Source organism: Myotis myotis, unplaced genomic scaffold (assembly GCF_014108235.1).
Source record: "Myotis myotis isolate mMyoMyo1 unplaced genomic scaffold, mMyoMyo1.p scaffold_m19_p_19, whole genome shotgun sequence".
Classification (NCBI taxonomy): domain Eukaryota; kingdom Metazoa; phylum Chordata; class Mammalia; order Chiroptera; family Vespertilionidae; genus Myotis; species Myotis myotis.
The window spans coordinates 18,293,294-18,319,562 of NW_023416323.1; the positions used below are offsets into that span (position 1 = coordinate 18,293,294).

The 26,269-nt window shown below is 47.4% G+C and overlaps 1 protein-coding gene across 1 annotated transcript in view; it reads right to left on the reverse strand.

The window, feature by feature from the left end:
- The window catches only part of CDH13 (cadherin 13), a 1,028,720-nt gene that overhangs the window by 17,377 nt on the left and 985,074 nt on the right, over nt 1–26,269 (reverse strand). The window contains exon 11 of the mRNA XM_036346357.1: nt 12,347–12,489. Coding sequence (XP_036202250.1) covers nt 12,347–12,489 — 143 coding nt within the window. The remainder of the gene's footprint in view (nt 1–12,346; nt 12,490–26,269) is intronic.

The window sequence follows — 26,269 nt, forward strand, 5'->3', positions numbered from 1 at the left end:
ATGGCCCTGCCTCAGAGAAATGCACCTACATTAACGCTGGGGGGAGGGGAGAATGGCCAGCGACACCGGAATTGCAGCCGTGGGCTCCACGCTGGTTCGGAGCAGCTGATCCCGACATCTTTGTCTTAGGTGTTCGGAGGCTGAGGCCAAGGAGGTTTAGGATGGGCTCAGATTAACCAGTTGAGTCTCAGGCCTCCTTCTCCAGTCTTTCCTTTCTGTGTCAGAATGATGTAGGTAGATTCTTCAGGCTCTTATTTCAACCACGAAAGCAAACTAAAGTCCCTAAACAATGACTTGGGTTTAAAATTATTATTATTTTAAATTTTTTTCCCATATGAGCTACTATTTTTTGGTTAATCCTCACCTGAGGATATTTTTTTCCATTGCTTTTCAGAGACAGGGGAAGGGAGGGAGGCAGAGGGAGAGAGAGATAAACAGAGGAGGGAAACCTCGATATGCGAGAGACAGATCGGGGGCAGGGAGCGAACCCACAACCCAGGTACATGCCCTTGACTGGGAATCGAACCTGAGCCCTTTCAGCAGATGCTCTAACCCAGCTGTGGGCAAACTACGGCCCACGGGCCGCGGCCCGTTTGAAATGAATAAAACTATTGAAAAAAAAGACCGTACCCTTTTATGTAATGATGTTTACTTTGAATTTATATTAGTTCACACAAACACTCCATCCATGCTTTTGTTCCGGCCCTCTGGTCCAGTTTAAGAACCCATTGTGGCCCTCGAGTCAAAAAATTTGCCCACCCTTGCTCTAACCACTAAGCGTACCAGCCCGGGCATCTATGAACTTTTAATTTTGGTAAAATATACACAACAAAATTTACCTTCCTAAATGTTTTTAAAAATATATATATTTTTATTGACCTCAGAGAGGAAGGGAGAGGAGAGAGAGAGATAGAAACATCAATGATGAGAGACAATCATTGACCGGCTGCCTCCTGCAGGCCTCCCACCGGGGACCGAGCCTGCAACTCAGGCATGTGGCCTTGACCATAATCGAACCCGGGACCCTTCAGTCCGCAGGCGGACACTTTATCCACTGAGCCAAACCAGCCAGGGCCCCCCCTAAATGTTTTTAAATATCAGCGGTATTAAGTACATTCACATCACCACATCAATCTCATGAATTTTTCATCTCCCCCAACTGGAACTCTGTGCCCATTCAACAACTCCCTACCCCCAGCCTTCAAATGTTGGTGGATTATTCATGAGCTTCCAGTGCTCAGGCTGCCAAACACTGGCACGACGTGGGGGAAATGGTCACCATTGCTTTCCCATGGATCTGGATGATGGAGTCCCTTCCATCCAGAGGACTGTGACTTTAAGAGGGGCACTGACTTCATGGAGTTGGCAGCCTGCCAGGGTCTTCCCGGCACTGGCCACCTCATGCTCCCATTGCTGGCTCTGTCGCCCCCGCTCAGCATGGACGGCTTATAGTGCCTCTCAGCACATCGCACGACCGAGACAGGACCCAACTGACCCACTTCTTGATAGCGAACTCGGACAATTTAACTCGCACCTTTGACTCTGAGCTGGCATAACTGCCCATGAGAGGCCAGGCTGGCAGCTCGAGCTGGGCACCAGGCCTGTTGACAGCGGGCTATGCCCTTGGTCTGGTTGGCTCACTACTTTACACTTGGGTTTTGCGTTCCAGGTTTATTGGGGGCAGAGCTGTGCATCTTCTATGAGAAGCAGGCTCATACAACGAACGAAAAGGGGGGATGTATGTAGAGAAACTGAACACCCGCTACTCTTCAGAGCAGGAAAAGTCCAAGCAGGCCAGAGAAGTGGCTGCTTTGAGCATTCGGGGTCCTACTTTCTAGTTTCCCCTCATTTCCAGGAAGAGGAAATGGGGGCTCAGATAGATGAAGTAACTTGTCCCAGGCGAAGGTGGGTGTATCACCGGCGTGAGACCTGTGGCCTGAAGACACGGTCTTCCCACGCCACGTGCTCTTTCCCAGAAAGTGAAAGGGATGATTGGGGATCATGACACGACCCTCCATCGGAGCCAGACTACTGAGCACAGCGTTTTATTACAGTGGCATGTGCGGTGGGCGTCAAGCATTGGGAGAGACGGTGAAAAGCAGCCTTCCATGTTTCCCTTATTTACATGACGAGCAGTATATTGGTCTTTGGGGGAGACCTACAGAGCCGAAGTCAGTACAACAGAACATGTGTGTACATGGGTCTCCCAGCTTTGATGATGTGAGTGCGGTTGTGATGAGAAAAAATCATATAGGGATTTTATTTAATTCAGAATTCTGGCCAAACAGGATTCCTACTTAGCCAAAAAACATTGAGATTTCTCTGATAGGTTCCATTACTCAGAAAGAAAAAAAAAATCTTGTAAGAGACACAATGAAAAACACTGTGATCCGAATCAAAACAATATATGTGATTAGAAAAAGATGAGAAAGAGATATAGCAAAGCCTAAATAGTGTTTATCTCTCCAGGTAATTAACATTCAAATAATACTTCTCTCTTTTTAATTTTCTTTATAATAACCATGATTACTATACTAATTAGAAACAGAAATATAATCTCAAAAGTTACACAGGGATTTAGAAATATTTTGTCCAATTATACTTTACTTCCTTGTCTCTTACTCTTTTTGTTTTTTACAATTAATTCATATTGAGTAAATTTACAGAGCTGTGCAACAATCACCACTATCTAATTTTAGAACATTTCTATCACCCTTTCCCCCACGAAAAAACCACCTTGGGCACATTTGTACTCACTCTCCTTACCCACTTCCAGCCCTAGGCATCACTAATCTGCTTTTTTTTCTTCTCTCTATAGATTTGTGTTTTCTGGAAATTTCTATAAATGGAAGTATATAAAATGTGATCTTTGTCTCTGGCTTCTTTCACCTATCATTATATTTCTAAGGTTCATCCATGCTATAGCTGGATTCCTTTTTGTGGCTGAATAATAGAATAGATGATGCTTTGTTTATCAGTTCACTAGGTGATAGACATTTGGGTCATTGCTATTTTTTATCTATGATGAACAATGCTGCTATAAACACCTGCAAACAAGGGACCAGCTTCTCACATGTTACAATCCCCAGACAAGAAAGATAAGACTCCAAAGCCATCTATGTCATCAAGAGTCCCCATAGAAGAACAGGGCCCCTGGTCTTGCACACTTGGATGGCCTGGCCTCAGATGTAGAGAGTGTCAGGATCTCCACAAGAACTTTCAGAAGCCAGCTCTGAGAACTACAGGAAGGTAGCAGGTTTTTCTAATCGCTAGTCCCAAGTCTTTCCTGAGCTGGGCCTAGAGCAGTGGTTCTCAACCTTCTGGCCCTTTAAATACAGTTCCTCATGTTGTGACCCAACCATAAAATTATTTTCGTTGCTACTTCATAACTGTAATGTTGCTACTGTTATGAATTTTAATGTAAATATCTGATATACAGGATGGTCTTAGGCGACCCCTGTGAAAGGGTCGTTCGACCGCCAAAGGGGTCGCGACCCACAGGTTGAGAACCGCTGGCCTAGAGGCTTGCGGCACGTCTCTCCCTGGGAATCACGAGTATCGGTGGTGTTATGTGGGGAGCAGTGTGCAAAGTGAGGCTGCCTCTGTGAAAAATAAAATGCAAGAGGGGAGAGGGGGAAGGGAGAGAAACAGGAAGCTCATTTCTGAGCTCCACGGGCTCTAAGCATCAGGACGGTTCTCCGTGTTTCTATTCCCCAAGTTTTCCATTTCCACCGTGCTTCTATTCGGAGAGTAGTGGCTGTGCTACATTCAAGGCCTCCCGGTCTCATCTAGGGGAGAAGAGAACTGTGTGTGCCATGGGGTCTGTGCAACTGGGGCTCAGAGCAGGGAGTCCATGCCAGGGCCAAGCACAGAGACCTCATCTGGTGTCTCAAGGGAGACGGAGGCCCAAATTCTGGGCGGAAAATCAGAAGACGGGATGAATTAAGAGGAGGCAAAGTTCAGGTGGGGGCGCCTGAGCAAAGGCGGGGCACGCAGCTACTTTAATGGGGACTGACAATGAGGGCTGAGGCGAGGGCAGTCGGAATGCGGGAGCGGAGGCTGTTTGTAGGCCAAGAAGCATGGCTGGGGCAACCTCCTCCCCACCGAGTTCCCACAGTGTTTCTGTACATTGGACGGGTCTTCCACAAGCAGCTGTGAGCAAATCATGCTGGAGCGTTTACTTCGAAAGAACAGGGCTCTAAACGTATCTTCACCTGGGCTTGAAAGGGAGCCTGGACCAGGTTTCTTCTCTGTAAGGTCGTCCTTTGTACTGTTTTGTTCATCCCTATGTTCTGTTTACTATGACTTTTCAGTATCAGTATTTTATAAAATTTTTGGGCATTTGCCCCATAAACCAAGAATCTCATTACTTTGGAATGCATAAGCATTTTAAAAAATGAAATTTATTGCGGCGACATTTGTTAACGAATTGACATAAATTTCAATTGTACAATTCTAGACTACATCATCTGTGCTCACCACCCAAAGTCTAGTCTCCTCCCAGCACCATGCATTTGACCCCCTTTTCCCTCTTCAACCTCCCCGACCCCTTCCCCTCTGGTAACCATGATACTGCTGTCTGTGTCTATGAGTTTGTTTGTTCTTTCATTTGTTTGCTGCTCTCTGTTTTATACCCCATATCTGAGTGAAATCATATAGTTCTTATCCTACTACTCAGCAATGACATGAAATACTGTCATTTGTGACAACATGGATGGATCTTGAGAGTATCATGCTAAGCAAAATAAGTCAGATAGAAAAGCACAGCATTTTTTAGAATTGCTTTGTTAATAAAGATATTGCCGCCCTAGCTGGTTTGGCTTAGTGGATAGAATGTTGGTCTGCGGATGTGAGTCTGTGGACTGAAGGGTCCTGGGTTCGAATCCGGTCAAGGGCATATGCCTGGGTTGCAGGCTCTATCCCCAGTAGGGGGCATGCAGGAGGCAGAGGATCAGTGATTCTCATCATTGATGTTTCTATCTCTCCCTCCCCTTCCTCTCTGAAATAAAAAGAAAATATTAAAAAAATAAAAATAAAAAAGTAGAAATCTAAATTTCTAAAAAAAAGAGATATTGCCAATTCCATTTTATTTGTTAAAAAAATTAATTGTAAACCAACAACAATAACAACAACAAACCTGGTAGAAAATAGCTTTGCAAAATATAATACCAGGTTTCCAGCTATAATACTTGATGTAGAACTGAGGCAATTATCCACATAATTGGGTTAAAAACTTCTTTAGAAGAGACGATGATCTGAAATAATGCACTGTTTTAAAAAGTCAACGTTTTGGCTTGTTTCCGTTTTGCCAACTTTAGAGAAAAGGAAAACAATAGGGGAAGAGCTGGTTTGGAGGCCAGGTTAAACCTGGCAGTTCCCTTTTAGTCATTCAGTCAAAAATTACTCACTGGGACTCTATTCTGTGGCTGGGTGGATGTGCAGAAAAATCAATGGCACAGGGTGCCTGCTCCTGAAACGCTAACAGTATGGCCGGAACAGACACATGAACAGATGAGGAACAGCACTGTAAGTGCAGGAAGATACACGGGGATTACTGTCAGGGGGCTTGTGGCATGGAGTAATTGACTGCCTGGGGACAGATCAGAGGCTCCATGAAAAGATGGCATTTGAGTGTGTTGGAAGTGAGAATGCTCTGCGGAGAGAGAGAGAGAGAGCTGTTCCAAGAGGAGGAAACAGTGTGGCTATTTTGTGGGAAGAAGTTCAAAGACTTTTAAGCTGGAGAATGGCTTTGATAAAAGCAGAGGATGCTGGAGGCACGGAAAGGCGTGGACTTGAGTGAGGAGAGAGGACACAGGAAGACAGGCTGGGATGCCAGGGCAGTAATGGGAACTGACAATGAGGGCTGAGGTGAGGGCAGTCGGAGTGGAGCTGGGGGGTAGGGAGTGTGTGTGCTGGATTCAGGAGGTTGGACTGACAGCCAGAATTGGACTGGGGGTGATGGGTAGGCAGGTGATTGGGTCCCAGCTTGGGGACTGTGCAGCTGGTGATGCTATTAGCTGAACTGGGGAATAAGGGACACAGAGGAGGGCCAGCTAAGAGACACCTTGGCAGCAGGAGTTGAGCTGGCATAGATGGGCACTGCAGAAAGCATTTTAATGCTCAAATCAGTTTCCTTTCCCAATGGAGGTCTGAGAACAGTCTGTTTAAGATGGTTGGCTTGGCTGGTCAGTGTGGAAAGGTCCTGCTGGTAGGCAGATGCAAGTTGGATGAATCTCCCCCTAAAGACAGGCAAGTCCCATGAGTTGATGCCAGTGTCCAAGGTGGCATTTCCTGGCGAATTCTCTGATACAGAGCCTGACTCTGAGTGAAGGACTCCAGCCCATTTCTTCCCTAGAAAAATGCTCAGGCCACCAACAGGGTGGTCATCGGATGGCATTTCACAGTTCGCCTTGCATACTGATGATCCTGTGCTAATGTATTTAGAAAGTTCATAAGTTCAAGTCAGCCGATTTAAATATTTATTAGGTGTTTACTAGGCACCAGTAATTTTGTATTCATCATTTCCAGTCCTTACAACAACCCAGCAGGGCAGGTGGGGAAACTGAGGCTGAGAGGGCACAGGTCACACACCGGACCGCTCTCTATGGCTGCACGTGCAGTTTGCAGGTAGCTCTGATCCCAATCTCTGCCACCAGTTCTTTAATTGGGCTGTTTTGTCGGTGCCAGAATTGTAGCTAGTATTTTCAACGTGATTGATATTTTACTGGTACTTGAAGTAACAAGGAATGATGGCCGAGTCTTCAATTTATTTTTCTTCCTCAATTACTATAACAGCTGAGATAAGGGGTGCTAAATGGGCTTAATTGGGTTGCCATCATAACTGATGGCTTGGTTTTATCCAAACTAGCATCTTTTAAGTAGAATTAATTTAAATAATCTCAGTACATCCTCCATGCGGCCTAGAGCTTGGTTGAGCTACGAAAAGAGAAAGACCATAAATTGAGGCCTCTTTCTAAAGCTCACATCCCCCGGTGTCCTCAGTTCGGGGGCCATTGTTATTCAGTAGCTCAGTAGTCATTTTCAGATGGGACTGGGTAACACTCGTGTCTTTTAATCAATCTAAATGTACTTTGCACAATATTTCAATTTTGACTCAGCTGGTGTGATGGGAACATCGATCATATAGGGGCTGAGGAGAAGACAGGTGGGGACATGATAGATCTGAGCCCATGAAAAGTCATTATCGGGGTCTGTTCCACTTGAGTTTCACAGCTGTTAGGCTTCGTTCTCTGTCTGTGTCTTCTCGGGAACCCACATTGCATTCTTCACTGACAGACTCAAGCCTGCTTGATACAAGTTGCTAAGTCATGAAAACATGCTGCAGAACATAGCGATAACTGGGCTGCTTCTGTTGCTATCATTCCCTTATTCTTTCAAATGAAAATAGATGAGGAATGCAACACTTTTGAGAATGATGTAAAGACTTAATATGGACTCTAGAGAGAACGAGCTTTCTAGTTTAAAGCATTTTATATGGGAAGAACTAAAGCCGTGGGAAGAACTAAAACATATATATATTTTTCCTTTTTCTTTTAAACTTTGATAGCACGGGTGCCGGGAGAAAGGGCCTTTGGCCTTATCTGAGGCCCAATATTGTCTTTGGAGTTTGGAGTCACAATTCAGACCTTCTCTGAGGGCATACGAGACGTTCCGTAGTAATCGTGGAACGCTGAACCCTGTGCAGTTTCAGACCAGGAGGAGTGAAAGATGAGGTTGTAGGTGAAAAGGGGCAGGAAGACGAGCCTAATAGAAGCCTGAGCAAAAGGCACTGAGCCAGGAAGTCGCAGCCTGCTCTGCCTGTCCTGCCCCCGCCACCCCAGTGGGATTCCAGAATCTTAGGAGAAATTGCTTTCGACAGTTTGCAGCTCCTACAAGACAGTGAGACTAACATTTGACCTTTCTGGCGATTACCTGAGCGGGGTGGTAATCACACCGGGACTTGCCCAGTGCTAATTGCTGCTGCTTTGTCCTCATCAGCATCCACAAAGCCATTCCATCTTATTCCATTCCTGAATGTTCTCTTTCCATCGCGGTATTTTCCTTAACAGTTATTATCTGCCCCCCACCTCCCTTCCTTTAAAGATAGGCCAGCAGTTCTGTGTCCACTGAAGCCTTTAATAAAAGCATTCCCGTACTCTGCGGCACTATCTTAACCTTTTCAGAAAATCTGGACCAAGAAGGTAAATGATGATATTCATCTCTAAAGATAAAATGCTTGCCAGCATTAAAGGTCATACCTTATTAATCTATAGGATTAAAGGCTTTACTCTTCCAATCATTTAACTATATAGCCAGTCCTGCTTTAGCAAAACAAAAAGCATTTCTGTTATAATGAAACAATGTTGTTAGGCAATTTGCAGCTCATTAAAACTGATAACAGTTTACGAAAAATGCCTTGTACATCCTTGAGCACCCTGTGGGTTGCAATTTAGCTTCTGCCCGCAGGGAGGGGCTAAAGTGTCTTTTCCACCCCAAATCCTCTAGAACCCGGGCATTACCAATATTATTATGAAGGGTGATTCTAGATCTATCTAGGCTAGCTTTGGGGCCCCAAGGTCTAAAGGGCTTTTTATTTCTCTTAACCTCAGAAAGGTTGTCAGCCCTGCTTCCAACTGCCTTTCTGCATTCACCGTCCTGATCACAGTTTCTAGCACAGGGGTGGGCAAACTTTTTGACTCGAGGGCCACAATGGGTTCTTAAACTGGACCAGAGGGCCGGAACAAAAGCATGGATGGAGTGTTTGTGTGAACTAATATAAATTCAAAGTAAACATCATTACATAAAAGGGTACGGTCTTTTTTTCAATAGTTTTATTCATTTCAAACCGGCCGTAGTTTGCCCACGGCTGTTCTAGCCTCTAAGAGGGACCTGGGAGAAAGCTCTATAGTTGTTCTGAACGGAGTAAGTAGAGCTGTTTATAAGTTCTGATGTGCCCTTCTTCCCTGAGGGAGAGCAGAGTGTAGGCTTTGCTCTGTTCTCTCTGCACCTCTCTGGCCCAGCAGCAGCTGAGGATTGTCCTTCCTGAGAATGATGAGATGCGGAGAGTCTACCTCTAGGGTAAACTGGAACTTAGGGAATCTGTGAATGGTTACAGCCTTCCTGGGGAAGGCACAGTGGACCAGGTACATGCTCTGTGTAAAGTCATTTTTTTTGGTTAAGTTTTTTAAAAAAAATATTTTTATTGATTTCAGAGATGAAGGAAGAGGAGAGAGAAAGAGAGAGAAAAAGAGAGAGAGAGAGAGAGAGAGAGAAAGAGAGAGAGAGAGAGAAATATCAATGATGAGAGAGAACCATTGATCAGCTGCCTCCTGTATGCCTCACACTGGGGATCAAGCTCACATCCTGGACATATGCCCCGACCAGGTATCAAGTGACCGGGTATCAACCGGGTATCCTGGTTCATAGGTCAACGCTCAACCACTGAGCCACACTGGCTGGGCCGTTAAGTTTTTATTGAAATAGAAATGTTCATGTTTCCATAAATGCACAGCTTGAAGAATTTTCAACATCGGAATATACCCATATAATCCACTTTTACAAGATCCCATCCACAAAGTTTCTTCTGATGGCAAGTAAGCAACGTAAGCCAAACTCCTTGGCATAGCACACGGGGCATTTCAAGGCCCATTTCATGACCTGTTAGCTATGCGAGCACCTGCTCTAAGCCAGGCATTGTGGTAGGAGCTCGGCATTTAACGCGGGCCCTAGTTCCAACCTTAGAACAGTCAGGGGCCCACCTGCTCCTCCGCCCTTGTGTTTGCACATATGGAACCTGTGCCAGGTTCAGTGCTGACCCACATCCCCATGTCCTTTCAGGCTTCTATTAGAATGACTCATCCTTTCTCACTTACTCTTTTTTTTTTTTTTTTTTTTTATTGCTTAAAGTATTACAAAGGGTATTACATATGTGTCCATTTTATCCCCCCGCCCTAGACAGTCCCCTAGCCTCCCCTATCCCCCAATGTCTTATGTCCACTGGTTATGCTTATATGCATGCATACAAGTCCTTTAGTTGATCTCTTACCCCCCTACCTCCTGCCCCGCAACCCTCCCCGGCTTTCCTGCTGCAGTTTGACAATCTGTTTGAGGCAGCTCTGCCTCTGTTTCTATTATTGTTCGTGCTGGAGAGGATGTGGAGAAAAAGGAACATTTGTGCACTGCTGGTGGGAATGCAGACTGGTGCAGCCACTATGGAAGACAGTATGGAGTTTCCTCAAAAAACTGAAAATGGAACTCCCACTTGACCCTGTGATCCCACTTCTAGGAATATATCTCACTTACCCTTTACCACTCTGCTTAGAGGTCCCCTCCAAGAAACTCCCTCGACTGCCCCGAGGCTGGGCGAGGGGCTCCTCTGGATTTGGTTCCATCAGAACAGCCTGACTCCTATCGCCATCTGTTGTTAACTATTCCCCAAATAACTCATGATTTCACTGAGCACAAGGACCACGTGTTGTTCATCTTTGAGCCTCCAGGACCAAGCACAGGTCCAGCTCCCCGTGGATGCCGGTCCAGGTGCTGCTTCATCATGGCAGTTTCCTCCTCAGGAACCGGTGGGACCTGTTTGCTCCATCTAATGACTTGGCTGGAGTTTGAGATGCTTTGAAGGCATGACTTACCCGCATATATACGACTAAATTTCTACATATTCACTCGCAGTGGATACAACTCTTCCCTTCCTGCCGCTTGCCTCCCATGCCGGACTCCCTTCTAGTTTTGCCTCCTCTGCTCTGCGTGCTCAGGCGGCTCCACGTCCCGACCTGCCACTTACCCAAGCCCAGACTCAAGGCCGACTTCATCTTGAAGCCGCCTCTGCCTATTGTGTGTCACAACGACGCCTTGCTTCCTAGACGCGTGCTCCCCGCCTTGGTTTGTGTGTGAGTACCCAGCCTGGAGGATGGGCTCTGAGAATTCTCAGTTCACCGTTGCTGAGCATAATGAGGGCTACATACGGAGAGCCTTACAAGTAATCCCTTTGATATGTAGGTCTCATACTGAATTTTCAGCTTCGAACACCTGGCTTTTAGGAATAATAGGGAGAGCAGACTTTCATGTGTGTTTGACACAATAGACAGCTCGGCTTAACATATCCCCAAAACAACTCTGATCCCCCATCTCAGCCAATAACAAATCCCATTAGTTCTGTGTCTGAAATATACAGAGCATCCTCATGATCTGATCCTTTTTCATGCCCTCCCCTATCACCCCACCATCTTACCTAAATTACCATCAGTTTCCTATGAGGTCTCCCTACTCCTGCCCGTGTCCCCCACAGCTGGTCTCAACACAGCAATGGAATGGTCATGGTATTTGAACGCTACTCAGAACTTGGCAGTGGTGGCCCATTCCACCCAAGTGGAAGCCGAGGAGGTATGGGGGCTGCACACCTACCTGACCTGCCCCCCTCCCTTCATGAATCACCCACTCTCTCTGCTCCAGTGTTTGCTTCATTCATGTTGTCACTTATTCAGCAAGGCTCTCTGGGGCTGCCCCGTTAAAAAGATAGCACCCGTCATCTGTTATCTCATTTCCCGATTTCCCTGTTTCATACATAAGTAGTATGCTTTCCATTTTTTTTTAAAAAAAGGATTACGAATTTTACTCAGTTTTCTTCCTTTCTCCAAAATCGTGCCAGCTGCATCGGGAGAGTCATTTTTGTTTGTTCACTGCCACGCGCCCAGCATCATTCTAGAGCAGGGGTGGGCAAACTTTTTGACTCGAGGGCCACAATGGGTTCTTAAACTGGACCGGAGGGCCGGAACAAAAGCATGGATGGAGTGTTTGTGTGAACTAATATAAATTCAAAGTAAACATCATTCCATAAAAGGGTACGGTCTTTTTTTTTTTAGTTTTATTCATTTCAAACGGGCCGGATCCGGCCAGCGGGCCGTAGTTTGCCCACGGCTGTTCTAGAGTGAGGTCTAGCCTATGGATGCCGACTGCTAGCTTTTGAATGAACAGCAATTGTTTTGTGAGTATGAAGCTAGCGGAGGGTATACTGCGGGCACAATGCAGTCACCAGGGTTGGGTGTCATCTGGGACTTCCACCTGCATTAAGTAAAAGTCCCAAGACAAAAGACATCAACGTGGCTCCCTCACCTCGGTGCCGGCCTGAGTTGGAGCCCAGTGAGCTCTCTGCTCCGACCTCTAATGCGACAAAGACCTGAGAACCCCAGGACTTGGCTCACTGTGTGCTTCAACATTAGCTTTCCTCGCCCTCATACTGATATTCTTCCTAAAAATACCTCCAGGCATATCAGAATAAATTAAAAATATATTTACAACTGAAAAGTATAGATTTGATGGCATTTAAAAACTTGCTCACCACTGTCGATGGCCAGGAAGAGGGCAGTGTAGACGCTGTTGTGGACGAATGGGGACTCGCGGTCCAGCACGGCGGTGGTGTCCACAGTCCCGTTGATGGAGTTAATGTTAAGCCAGCCTGCTGGATCCTTGTAGACAGAATACCTGAAAAAGTCCAAACAGCATTGGATTACATTCCAGATAGATTCAAGAAGTTTTCAGAGTGCTGAGTGCCAGATAATCCTAATCTTAACACAAACCCCAAAATATCATTACAGTTACAATGTTCACTCAGAAGGTAATGGCTCAGCTTTGGGCCTGCTCCATGCTAAGTATCATGACAAGTCTGTGAGGAGGGGTCCCTTATCTGCCCATCTCCCAGAGAGGCAAAGTTCACAGCCCCTCTCCTGAGTCCAAGCCCAGTTTTTAAAAATAAATATACATTTTTTATTGATTTCAGAGAGGAAAGGAGAGGGAGAGAGAGAGATGGAAACATCAATGATGAGACAATCATTGATGGGCTGCCTCCTGCACGCCCCCTACTGGGGATCGAGCCCACAACCTGGGCATGTGCCCTGGCAAGGAATCAAACTGTGATCTCCTGGTTCATAGGTTGATGCTCAACCACTGAGCCACATGGCCGGGCCTGTCTTTCATTTTGACAGCCATTTTATAGGTCTACCTGCAAACCCCTACCTTCTAGGACCCAGCTGAAACGTCTCCTCCTGGTCAAGTGTATGAGATCCCCAGTTAGAATTAGCGATTCTCTCTTCTAGGTTCGTGCACAGATTAAAATGCCTGTTAGAGTGTAATAGGGGCCCTTGTGGGTCTGCTGCCTTCTCTGAGCTTCCTCTCATTTTTTTTTACTCCTCACCCAAGGATATTTTTCCATTGATTTTTGGAGAAAGTGGGAGAGGGAAAGACAGAGAGAAACATCGATGTGAGAGAAACACATTCCTTGGTTGCCTCTTGCATGTGCCCTGACCGGGGCCTGGGCTGGGGAGGAGCCTGCAACTGAAGTACGTGCCCTTGACTGGAATCGAACCCAGGACCCTTTGGTCTGCAGGCCAATGCTCTATCCACTGAGCCAAACCAACGAGGGCATTCTCTGAGCTGCTTGATGTCAGGAAGAGGTAGAGTTGGATGAACGCCTGCCTGCCTATTGTGGTTTTGTGCTAAATAATTTAGCATCACATTTATTTTTGTGGTTCACAACCACCAAATAAAGTTGGTATCATTCCTGTTACCAAGACTCAGAGAGGCTTAGCAACTTGCCAAAAGCAGCACAGCTAAGAAGTGGCCAAGCTGGAATTCAGGACAGGTGTGCCAGATTCCAGGAGTGCATGGATTTAACCAGGATGCAGTGTGTTACTTATGCCCAGGACCAGGTGTTGGCTATTCTGCATCCCCAGGGCCAAGATGAATGCCTGGCACACGGTGGTTGCCTAGTAAATGTTACTACGGTGCATCCTTTCTCTTTCAGTTGCAACAATCACAGAAATAGAAAATGCAAAGAAAGGTGACATTTGTTTCCTATCTTATTAGGTAGCAAGTTCACCCTTGATCTAGGAGTGGTTTGTGGTGGTTAAACATATTTGAAATAATGAAAAATTTAAATAGACCACAATTTATTCTCTGATTCCTCAACTCAGAGTTTAGAATATAAATAAAAACAGGAATACTAGAGCTTTTCCTGTTGGCAGTGAAACAATGCTCTTTGTTTCACTGTCATGTTTTGGTCTTATGATGCTGGGGTTTTGCAGCCCAATGAACATGTTTGCTTCTTCTCTTGTGTAAGACGTTGTTATATGCAGTTAAAGGCTGGGCGTGACCTTGGAAGCTGTCCCCTAGCAGCAGTGCACAGTGGGTCAGGCCTGTGCATGTGACATTCCCCATGAAAGCAATTCCGGGGGGTGGGGTGGGCGGAGTGGTTCACAGGCCAGCATCGAACTGTTTTCTTCCTTAACAAACAATCAGGCATCCATTGCTGTGCTATCTGTGTTTCCACAGGGCCCTTCAATTTTGTTTCTCTCTGTTATTTTATTTGGTGCCTCTTCCCATCGGAGGCCTTGGGAGGCACGGCTGTGTCCTGGATCTTGGTGCCAGCTTGCTGCTTCTACCAGAATCCCAGCCACAGAGAGAGGACAGTGGACCCTGCGTTTGCTGAGCACTCCCAAGTGCCCAGTGCTGGTGACGCTGCGTCCACGCAGTCCCATGAAGAGCTGGGTGGATGACCCCAAATGTGGGGGTCACCCTCCCCAGCCTCAGAGCTTTCTCCCCAAAGGGGAGAACAGCTCATGGCCTCCAGCCAACCTGCTCCTCCGCTGCCCGGCCTGTGGGCCCTGCCATCAGATCTGCCCTTTTGACCAGCTGGCCTGGCTCTTTGCGTAAACTTCTGACATTTTCAAAGCTGTCTTTTTAATAAACCTTTCGGTGTAAAAATACCAGCGTGTGAGTTGTTTTCTGTGCTTCTGGGCTTGAAAAATGCATATGCCTTATTAAATTGGAATTTCCGGGCAATTTATCTGTAATGTGAGCTTTGCTTGTTATAGGGGAAGAAAAGCCAAATTAAAACAGGACTCCTTTCAGTCTGTAACGTAGCTACACAGGAGCTGCTTGAGTGCTCGCCAAAGCTCAGCCGCTCTCAAGTGTCAGCCAGGAGATGCCAGGCAGGCTCATTAGTGGGATCAGGCAGTGTGGGGTGTGGGGACGGGGCACCCAACCGCATGCCCGGGCCCTGCACCCCTCCTGGAAGCGGGGTTACTGTCAGCAGGCCCCAGCAGAGCAGGAAGGGAGCTCCCAGGAGAGAGGCCAGGCCAGGTGTTGACTGGGAAGAACTTGCACAGCAGCGGCTGCGGCTCAGCCCTCACGGGCCCTGGTCCTGGTGGGAGGAGAAGGAGGAGACTCAAAGGTGTGACACAGCCCTTCTGCAAGCTTCTTGGGTTCACGCTCTGCGCTGTGGGGATCCATGTTTGTTCAGCATTGACACACAAAGCACATGGGTTAGTACAGCCTTCCTTTTATTTTAGATTAAAAATGTTACAGAGTAATACAGTGCGATTAGTACAGGAATTGCCAAATGGATCAATGCCATATAACAGAGCACTGGAAATGGGCCAGTTACAGATAGATGTAGATATAGATATCTAATATATACCTAATATATATTAGCCAGAGATCTATCAATCTATTTATCTAGCCATCCAGATAGATATTATAGATAGCTATAAAAGGTTTGGAAAGTTATTGCTGGATGTAAGTGGCATGGGAAAGCTAGACCTTCCAATAAACTGTGTTGACTCATCTGTTTCGGGGGACAACAGTTGGGTATCTTTGTGGTGCCTTTTGACCCTGGGGCATGTTAAAATATATGTAAACGCACAGAGAGGTCTTGGTGTTTGTTCACAAACTGGTAGCACGGATGACCTGGGGAGTGGGTTTGGGTTGGGGGTGGTATCAGAGGAAGCCTCCAGGATCCCAGGGCTTTGCAGACATGCCACAGCAATGGAAGCTGGTCTAGAGCAAACACTAATTGGGGACCATCAGAAATATCCTGGCTGATATTGTAGGGAGGGTTGGTTTTTTGGGACCAACATGGGAGCCTCACTGCAGCTCACTCTCAACGAGGAGTCAATGAGGATGGTAAAGACCACGGGAGCCTGGACAATTAGAACGCAGGAAAGGGAAGTGCAGAGGGACTTCCTAGGACTATAACTAGGACTATAACTTCCTAGTCCTGCTGCAGGAAGCAAACGGCCTGTAAAACCTGGGAGAGAGGAAACAGCAGGCACACTCCCAGCTCCCCATTAGTTCCAGCCCAGCAGCCCCTGTGTTAGATGGAATACCTGCACGAGTGACTCCAATCAACCACTTTATCTAAAAACAGAACTAGGAAGTTATGGAGTTCTCAGTGGAAGGACATATACTGGTTTCAAATACTACCTGTGGTGGCTCTGAGTATAAAGGAAAGGGCACATGACAAATCTTCTGACAGAAACACAGCAGAGACTGAAGGGCCAGTGAACTCCAGAATCTCAGTTCCAGTAGAAGCCACAGCCCATCACAGGGCCCATGGAGACACCAGATGCTGCGTTCTATCCTTCTCCTGGGGAGCCAGTGCGAAAGAAAGCAGTCTCAGTCACAGGAAGGACTTCCCAGGGATGCGGAGATGCCACAACCAGCAGACATGGACAAGAAGAGCTGTCCAGAGAGTGGCCCGAGGAGGACCTCCTAGGGTGGGGAAGATGAGGATAGAGCTGGCCTCGCCTAGTGTGGGGCTATGACCCTCTGTGGCTCAATAACAGCTGGAGGCCGGGGAGGAGCTCTTGACACCTCTAGACCCTTCCCTGGACACCCCCACTCCAGCAACTCAGAGCCCCTGGTGGTCATCTGCACCGGGCTCTACTGGATCACAATTCCGACCAACATTCTCATGGCAGCTGCCATCTCCTGAAGGCACATGTACCCAAGGCAGGATTGGTTCCCTCCAGACACTCGACTCCTATCATGAAAATAAGCAAAGCCCTCTATGCCTCAGGAGATACCTTCCACCCCTGCAATGGATCAAGTAGGGCTGGTGTAAGCCATTATCTCTGGTTTGTTGTCGGAAGTAGGAGGCGAGACCACTAGGGATCATCTTTTATTTGGACCTCTGCACCTGACTCTTTGCTTCTGTTCTACTGATCACATTTCATTCTCCAGCCTCATCGTTTTCAACCAGCCCCATCGTTTTCAACCAGCCTCATCGTTTTCAATTTGATGTCATATTGTGTGAGTCCCTGCGTGGAATCCTCTTTGGGGAGAGAATAAATCCAAGCCCCTGGCCATGGTCTCCAAGGCCTTGACTAACTCTCCACCCTCACTTCCTGCCTCTTTCCTCACCTTCCCTAAGCACTAGACACATGGGCCTTCCTCTTGTTCCTTCAAATAGCAAATTCGTTCTATTCTCAAGTCTTTCTCACTTGACTCACAGATTTCCCACTTGTCTCCTTAGATTTCCTCATGTGCCTTATTGCCACCGAGATCTCAGCCCCAACACCGGGCTCTATGTCCCCTGCAGAGACATGGCGGACGGGCCTATCTGAAGTCTGCCTCCAACCCTGGCTGCTTTCTGACTTAGAACATGAGCTCCCTGGGAGAGTGACCTCATCTCTTCATCAGCCCTCCATGCTGGTGCCTGGACAGGGCCTGGAACACACTGAATAGGGGCTCACTTGTCGAATGAACAGATGAGTGAGTGACTGAAAGTACAAGCCTTCTTCAAGAGGCTTTGAATAACCCAGAATTCTAAAGAATTTTGTCCTGAGGTGCCCATCCATCTCTTCCCCAAGGATGGCTCCCTCTCTCAAAGGGCCACTGCGCCATCTTTCTCTTTTGTCACAGCTAGACTGTCACCCAAATGCTGCTGCAGACATCCTTCCATGGCTCAGACTTCTTACATACTGTCAACAAGGGCTTAGTTAGGGGAGCCATGTGTCAGGGGTCCCAAAGACCACCCTGGGGTCAGGGACTTGAGGACCTACAAGATTCAGGATGTATATACTCATGGCTGGGATTTATTACCATAGAGGACTCAGAGCAAGATCAGCACAGGGAACAGCATTGGGTGAAGTCTGGAGGAACCAGGCACCAGGTTCCAGAGACCCCTCCCAGTGGCGTCCCCCAGGAAGTGCTGAACTCCCCAGAAATGAGTTATGATGACACATGCAAAGTGCTGTCCACCAGTGAAACTTATTAGAGACTCAGTGCCCGGGTTTCTGTTGGAGGCTGGCCATGTAGGCATCCTCTGCCTGGCATGTGGCAAAACTCCTGACTTCCGGAAGGAAAGCAGGTGCTCAGCATAAACCACATTTGTTTGTGCAACACCTTCAGCACAGGGAGCCACTCTCATCGGGGAGAGTGGTGGGACCCTCCTGAGATCCAAGTTCCCAGATGTCAGCCAAGGGCCAACCTTGCAAGCAGGCCTTTCCGGGACCTCAGTCTCTGGCCCGCTGTGTTAACTCTTTTCTGAGTACAGGGTCCATGGTCGTAATGAGGAAGCTGGTGGGTCAAAAGAAATTCGACTTATTTTTAGGAATCATTCAGTTCTTGTTTCTCCTAGAACCGTTTTAATTCTAGAGAACACATGTCAAAACCCTTGAGGAAGCTGGACATCATGAAGGAACATGTTCTGTAAGGCAAGGTGGTAGCTGGCTTCAACCCTCTCACGTTTACTTAAGGACACACTGATTAGGTCTCCTGTGTTCACTGTAAAAAATTAAGGGAATAGAGAAATAAGCACTATCAGAGTTTTAATCTATAGCCTTCTAGCTTATGTATAGATACATATGTGCACACAGGCATATTTTTAATGTGAGCATACTGTTCACTCATTCATCCTATATAATAAAAGGCTAATATGCAAATCGACCAAACGGTGGAATGACCGGTCGTTATGATGCACACTGACCACCAGGGGGTAGATGCTCAATGCAGGAGCTGCCCCCTTGTGGTCAGTGAGCTCCCACAGGGGGAGCACCGCTCAGCCAGAAGCTGGGCTCATGGCTGGCGAGCGCAGCAGTGGTGGCGGGAGCCTCTCTTGCCTCAGTGGCAGTCAGACATCCCCTGAGGGCTCCCGGACTGCAAGAGGGCACAGGCCAGGCTGAGGGACCCCCCACCCCCACCTGAGTGCAGGAATTTCGTGCACTGGGCCTCTAGTTTTGTATAAATGTTTACTGAGTGTCTCAGTGCCAGGCAATGAGTGCTGTGCTGGGTATACAACACCGGAGTCCCTGCTTTGTTGAAACTTACACTGTAGCAGAGAGAGAGGATTAGTAATTAGTAACTGCCCAAATGGTTATTTAATTACACTTGTGATTAGAACTGTGAAGGCAGTTTCCCTCACATAACACATCTTCTGCAGGGAAAGGTTTTAATATGTTTAGTGTTTACTTTCTGTTGATGTATCTAGAACTGGAAGCACACATTCATTGATTGCCAAGGAGGTGCCACACAATGTATATATATTATTGGGTGTCATCAGCCCATCAACCAGGGAGGTAGATCTTATCACCCCCATTTTACAGATGAGGAGACAAAGGTTTAGAGTGGACCAGTAGCTTACCCACGTCATATAGCCTTACGGCCCGAAAAATCATTAGGTCTGGCCCCGTCAAGGCAGTAGGGTTGAGTTAATGAAATGTTTGAGCAAATATTGCAGGCTAATTTTTAAGTTGATAATTTTGTATGTCATGTGAATGATGTTTTCAATATCCAAATGGCCCTTGCAGAAAAAAGGTTCCCCACCCCTGCCTTAGGGGGATAATTCAGGAACAAATGTTTGGAATCTACAGAATGGTAACATTTCCTAACTCCCCCTCAAACTATTAACATTTCCTTAAAATAATATTTCTGTTTACAAAAAATCATACATATCTGAGAAAGGTTTAACATCATATAGCACGTGTGTATGAATTTAGAAATTCTTCATTAGAAATTCTCAAATAATATTGGTGTAAGCTGTTCTTTTATTGGAAGGCTCATACTCACAACATCTACGTCAAACTTAGAGACTTTCCCTGGAACAAATTACTCCATTTGATAAAGTTACAAAGAGTAACTGAGGTCTGAAAATGATTTACTCTAAAAATTAGTCACTCAGTCACTTTCTGCTTTTGCTAGTGGAGAGGAAGGGGCGGGCCCCAGCGAAGGCGCAGCTGACTGCGGTGAGCATCATGAATCAGGGGTGTGCCTGCAGAGAAACCCTTTCCTGCCAGCCCAATCCGCTCCTCAGCTGTGAGCCCTGCACAGACTGAGCCCTCCCCAGCAAGCAGAGGGACCTGACATTCCCAAGGCACCAGCTACTTGCCGGGGCAACCTTACACAGCAGCCCTAAACATGCTCCCAGCCTGTTCCAGGCAAGGCAAGTCGCCTTCTCGCTTTCCCCAGCAAAGGTCATGCCTGCTCTTTTCTTTGAGGCCATTAATCCTTTGCCAAAATTTACCGCGGGGCTCCTTACAACGGCTGCGGCTGCTGTAGGACCTTTGTGTGCCTGCGGCAGGACTTGGCCCTGACCGGGTTCTTTCTAGTCGGGGTCTCATCCCCATTTTGCTAAGTCATTTCCCAAGATGACTCAGGAAGCTGTTCACCCTGCCTTTGAAACCTGTGCAAACACAGCGGCTAGTAAGGAAGGAAGCCAAGTCCTCAGGCTGCTTATAAATTATCTTCACAGGTCCTCTCATTGTTGCTTCCGGCAAAATTGATCACAAAGAAATATAGAGAAAACTGAGACACAGATTCAATGTGCAAAGCCCAAATTTAACACTGTCAGGAAAGTCGGGAAACGGGGACCTTGATAAAGTGACTAAAATGTGGCTCTTTGAATGACAGCCTGGGACTTCAGAAACTCTCCGCTCTCTGACACCCAAGGCGCACTTGTCAATTCCAGATGCAAACATGTTACCACTCCAGTGTTGGTGGAAGCATTAAACAGATGCTTTAAAGATGCAACCACAAGATGGTTGCCATTGTTCATGATCGCTATCATTAGTTTCATCATGAATGATCAAGCCTGGCTCCTCCTAAGGGCACTGTCAGGGTCAGGGTTAAGTTTCCCATCTGCATGTCTATGTTGGTGGTTTTTCCCAAGCACTAGAAATCGCACCCAGAAATGAACAGGAGGATGACTTGGAACTTGGTACGAGCTGGAAGATGTAAGCTTTCCTTAGTGTGAGGCTTTTCGCCCATTTGTTCACTGTGCTCCTGGGTCCGAGAATGCAAATATGAACAAGACCTGCAAGGGCGGCCTGACTAGTGCCCTGGCGACATCATGAGTGAATTCCACATCTATAATTGTCTCCAACATCCCGCCCTGCTCAGTCCTGGTGGGCAGACTTAGTGAGGCAGGCTCTCAGTGACTAGAACCCTCCAAATATGATACAAATGCAGCAGAGAGTACACCTGCCAATTTCTCCAAAGATGCACGGTGCCAGGATGTTGGACCAGGGCAGGGACCTAAGTCAACCAGGACAATGAGGATGCAGCAGAGAAGCCAGTCAATGGCGGAAGAAAAGAGAGCAGAGTGTTTACAGGAGCTTCAGAAAGGAGTCGATTTGAGGAGTGAAGGGTCAGGAGAGGCCCTTTGGACGACAGCTTAGCCCTTGAATGGCTTGGCAGGACACCTGTTGATGAATGTGCTGCCCAAGGTGGGTGTGGAGTGAGTACATCCTGGGATGTGGCTGGAAAAGTTCCGTCAAAAGCAAACAATTGTGGCTCATCTTGTGTTCACTCAAGATTAACTTACGTTAAAACAAACTTGTTTTCATCATTTATTCTTTCCAAAATAAGATCTTAATCAAATCTTTTCCTTGGTTTTGAGTTAGATTGTAGTCCCCACTTTTCTCTCCCTATCTTCTTTAGAGAAGGGCTGTTGTGGTCCCTGCCCTTGGAGTTCATGAGTGGACCAAAGGCGTGGAGGCAGGACTTTGGGGGTTCTGAGCCCTCATGCTGAGACGGTTCCTCTGAAATCACTTCAGGCCTATATGCCTCTGCCTAGGACGCTGAAGACCTCGACTCACCATGGGCCATAAAACATTCTCAGGAGGAAAAAAAATACCTGTTAATTTCAACTCTAGAGAACCTGCCACTTTTGCCTGGAAAATCTCAACATGTTCGTAAATAGTTTAAACTAAAGGCAAATCTAAGCACCAGCCTTCCCTTTGCTCTTGATCAATCCCCTTTGATTTTTGTGCATTTCTAATCAGGTTTGTTTAGGATATTTTCACATTAATGTCCCTTTGGTGATGGGGAGAGTTTTCAGTGGCTGCTCATCTTTATCACTCCCAGGCCCATGGCGGGGGCAGGCACGGAAGGCCCACATACCATTGATATAATTAGCGAAGAATTTTAGTCAAGATTTTCCCCAGCTCCATGCCAGCCAGGACCCTGCAGCCTGCTCCCCAGGATCACCCTCACATCCCCACAGAGGCTAACTGGGTTCTCTCCCTGGCCAGCCTTCTTCCTCCCAGCCTGTATGCTGGGCCAGGCCAGGGCAGAGGCTGTGATTGAGGCAGGGTTCCAGGGACAAGGGTCTCCCAGAATGTCATCACATGAGCAACAAGTGGGTCAGACAGCAGTGTTCAGGGGCCTGGGCTCCCTAGATCCCACTTTGGGAGACTTGGGGTGACCAACTTTAAACCCAAGCAGCCTCTCTTTCTCTAAATTCCAGGAAGAGGCTTGGATTTCTTCTTTGCCCTGCACACATGTGCATAATCTTAGCCCAATGTCCTCTGGCTCAAGAGGTCATCCCCTTCCCATTACTCCCATTTGGTCAGTTGATGAGCAAACTTTAATAACACTTTATTACAAGGCTAAAATGCAAACTAATATGAAGTGAAATTGTCCTGGTGTTTCAGAATTTGGGATGGGCAAGACCTTCCACAGCATATGGCCCAGGTCAGGGACCTCTCTGACCAGGTCTCAGTGTGGTACAGCTCATAGGTCAAGTTCAGCTTTTGTCCACTTAAGCCAATGGCGTGGTGTGTCTGAGCCAGGTGTGCGGTTTCCTAGGGTGGGTTGTCTTGAAGAAACATGCCCATTGGGAGAGCAGAGTGGGATGTCTGCAGACCAGCATGGGAGAGTCAATCAATCCCGCCGCATTGGTTCTGAGTTTATTTTTATTGGGTGATTAATTGACATGCCATGGCCTTTGCTCCAGCACCTGAGTCTGTGAGCCCAGCTCAGATGGAAAGCACGCTGGTGCTTTGGAGAAGTCGATAAAGGCGGCCGGCTGCCACAGGGCCTGCAGTGAGATGGATGGCTGAGCCTCACACTGTGCCGTGAAGGTCAGTGATCACGGCCTGCAAGCTGCCATGGGGAGGGTCTTACAGGCAGCCATGCTCAGCTCTGGTGCTGGGCCTTCTCCCTCTGGTGGAGTCCAACCAGCGAGCGCTCTCAGACACTGTTCCTTACGGAGGCCAGTGCTTGGGAGCCAGGAGGGTCCAGGCTTCATATGGAGAGGCCGCCCCTGGGAGCACATTTCCAGTGTCCTTGACAAGACTCAGTCTACAGAAGTCATCCCCCAAACAGGTGACTCCCTGGTTACTCTGTGGGAGGAGTTGGCAGGTTCTTTCCCACCACAGAGCACATAGAACCACACATTCTCAGCCTGGGGTGCTGATTTCAGACACTCCCTCAAGGCATAGTTTTTGAATTCCTGCTCTGTGCCCAGTGCTCTGCTGGGTCTGGGGAGACTGCAGTGAAGAAGGCAGAAAGCTCCCTTCCCTCCTGAGACTTCCCTTCACCAGGGCATTTCTCTGCTGATTTTGGACTTTGCACAGGAGGTGGTGAGTGCCCAGGGGAGGCACTGTCTTCCTCTGCTCTTATAGGCAGTGACTAGTCACATGTCTGATCCATCATAGGCTTAGTCAAGGATGGGTCAACAGATAGGAAAATGAATGAGCAAAATAACCCCCCAAAACATCCTATCTAATAAAAGAGAAACATGGTAATTGGCGTACAACCGCTACCCTTCCCATTGGCTAATCAGGGGTGATATGCAAATTAACTGCCAGCCAAGATGGCGGCTGGCAGCCAGGCAGCTTAAACTGAACATGAGGCTTGCTTGCTTCAGTGACGGAGGACTGCAACGTTCCCCGCCTGCCTTGCCGGCCTATGAGTCTGCAGTTTAAGAAACATAGTAACAAATATAGAAGCTAAACAAAACCCCAGAAACCAGCTTTCAGCGAGCTGGGATCTCAGAGCTGGAGTTGATACAGAGTTTCGAATATAGAACTGAAACAAACCAGATACCTGCTTTCAGCAGCCTCAGAGCTAAAGCTGGCCCAGAATAAAAAAAGAAAAAAGAAAAAAAGGAGCAGTTGGGAGCTTCAGTCCCAGCCTGAAAACAGCCCTCAGCCCCTCACCCAGACTGGCCAGGCACCCCAGTGGGGACCCCCACCCTGAAGGGTGTGTGACCAGCTGCAAACAGCCATCATCCCCTCATTCAGGCTGGCCAGGCACCCCAGTGGGGACCCCCACCCTGATCCAGGACACCCTTCAGGGCAAACCAGCCAGCCCCACCCATGCACCAGGCCTCTATCCTATATAGTAAAAGGGTAATATGCCTCCCAGCACCGGGATCAGCGGAGCCACGAGGCCTCCCAGCACCGGGATCAGCGTGACAGGGGGCAGCGCCCAAACCCCCTGATCGGCCCTGCTCTGTGTGTGACAGGGGGCGGTGCCCCAACTCCCCTATCGGCCCTACTCTGTGAGTGATAGGGGGGAGCTCCTCAACCTCCTGATGGGCCCTGCTCTGTGTGTGACAGGGGGGCGCTCCCCAACCCCCTGATCGACCCTGCTCTGCTCTGTGCGTGACAGGGGGGAGCTCCCCAACCCCCCCTGATGGGCCCTGCTGTGTGCGTGACAGAGGGGAGCTCCCCAACCCCCTGATCGACCCTGCTCTGTGCATGACAGGGTAAGGAGCCCCAACCCCCCTGATGGGCCCTGCTCTGTGCATGACAGGGGGCGGCGCCCCAACTCCCCAATAGGCCCTGCTCTGAGCCCGACCAGGGGCTGCACCTAGGGATTGGGCCTGCCCTCTGCCACCCGGGAGCAGGCCTAAGCCATCAGGGCGTTATCTCCCGAGGGGTCCCAGGCTGTGAGAGGGCACAGGCTGAGGGACCCCCCCTTCCCCCCAGAGTGCACAAATTTTTGTGCACCGGGCCTCTAGTATGTATATAAAATATATACACACATATATCTATATCTATATCTATCTATATATCTATATCTATATCTATATCTATATCCATATCTATCTATATCTATATGTATATCTAAAATGTGCATGTGTGTGGTATATGGTATAAAATACCAGATATATGTTGGGCATGTAAGTGTGTATGTACACTAAAAAATATATTTGTATTACATGTAATATATAATGTAATATAATTATTACATCCTTATTATAAATTGAATGTTTGTGTGTTCCCCCACCCCAATTCATATGTGGAAGCCCCAATTTCCAGTGTGGCTATGTTGGGAAATGAGTTCTCCAAGGAAGTAATAAAGGTTAAATGAGGTCATAAGGATGGGGCCCTGTTCTGGTAGAATTAGTGTCTTTATAAGAAGAGACACAGCTCAGCCGATGTTTCTCAGTGGTTGAGTGTCAACCAATGAACCAAGAGGTTACCTCTTCCATTCCTGGTCAGGGCATATGCCTGGGTTGTGGGCTCGGTTCCCAGTAGGGGTCTTGCAGGAGGCAGCCACTAGATGTTTCTCTCTCATTGATGTTTCTATCTCTCTATCCCTCTACCTTCTTCTCTCTCTAAAAGTCAATAAAAACATATTAGAAAAAAGAAGAGACACCAGAGAGCAACCTCTCTCTTATTTTTTCTCTCCCCCTCCGGGTGCATGCACTGTGGAAAGGCCATGTGAGGACACAGGAAGAAGGTGGCCATCCTTAAGCCAGGAAAAGGGCTCTCACCAGACACCAAATTGGGAAGAACACGTCCAGCTTCCAGAACTGAGAGAAATAAATTTGTGTAGTTGAAGCTCCCTGTCAGTGCTATTTTGTTATGGCAGCCCTAGCAAACGAATGCAATACTACCTAAATATTAGGTTGAATCAGGAAGTTGCCATTTTACTCGTTAAAACCCATCAAATATCAGCAATTTCATATGGCCTAATCTAATACATAAATGTATATGCAATCAAAATGACATGTCATAATTGTGTGTTTTCCCTTTACTGGACAGTATTCACTGAGGAAGACATGTCTTATTAATCTCTGCTTTCTCTTCTCCCCAGGAAACCACTGGCATTTGGTAAACATCAGTGACTGATGAGTAAATTACTAAGATGAGCTCTTTGAATTCCTGTTCCAGCAGAAGCCTTAAAATAGTTTCTATCAAGGCTAGTTCACTCATTAAAAATAATTACCCTGCACATATTGGCAGGAGCTATT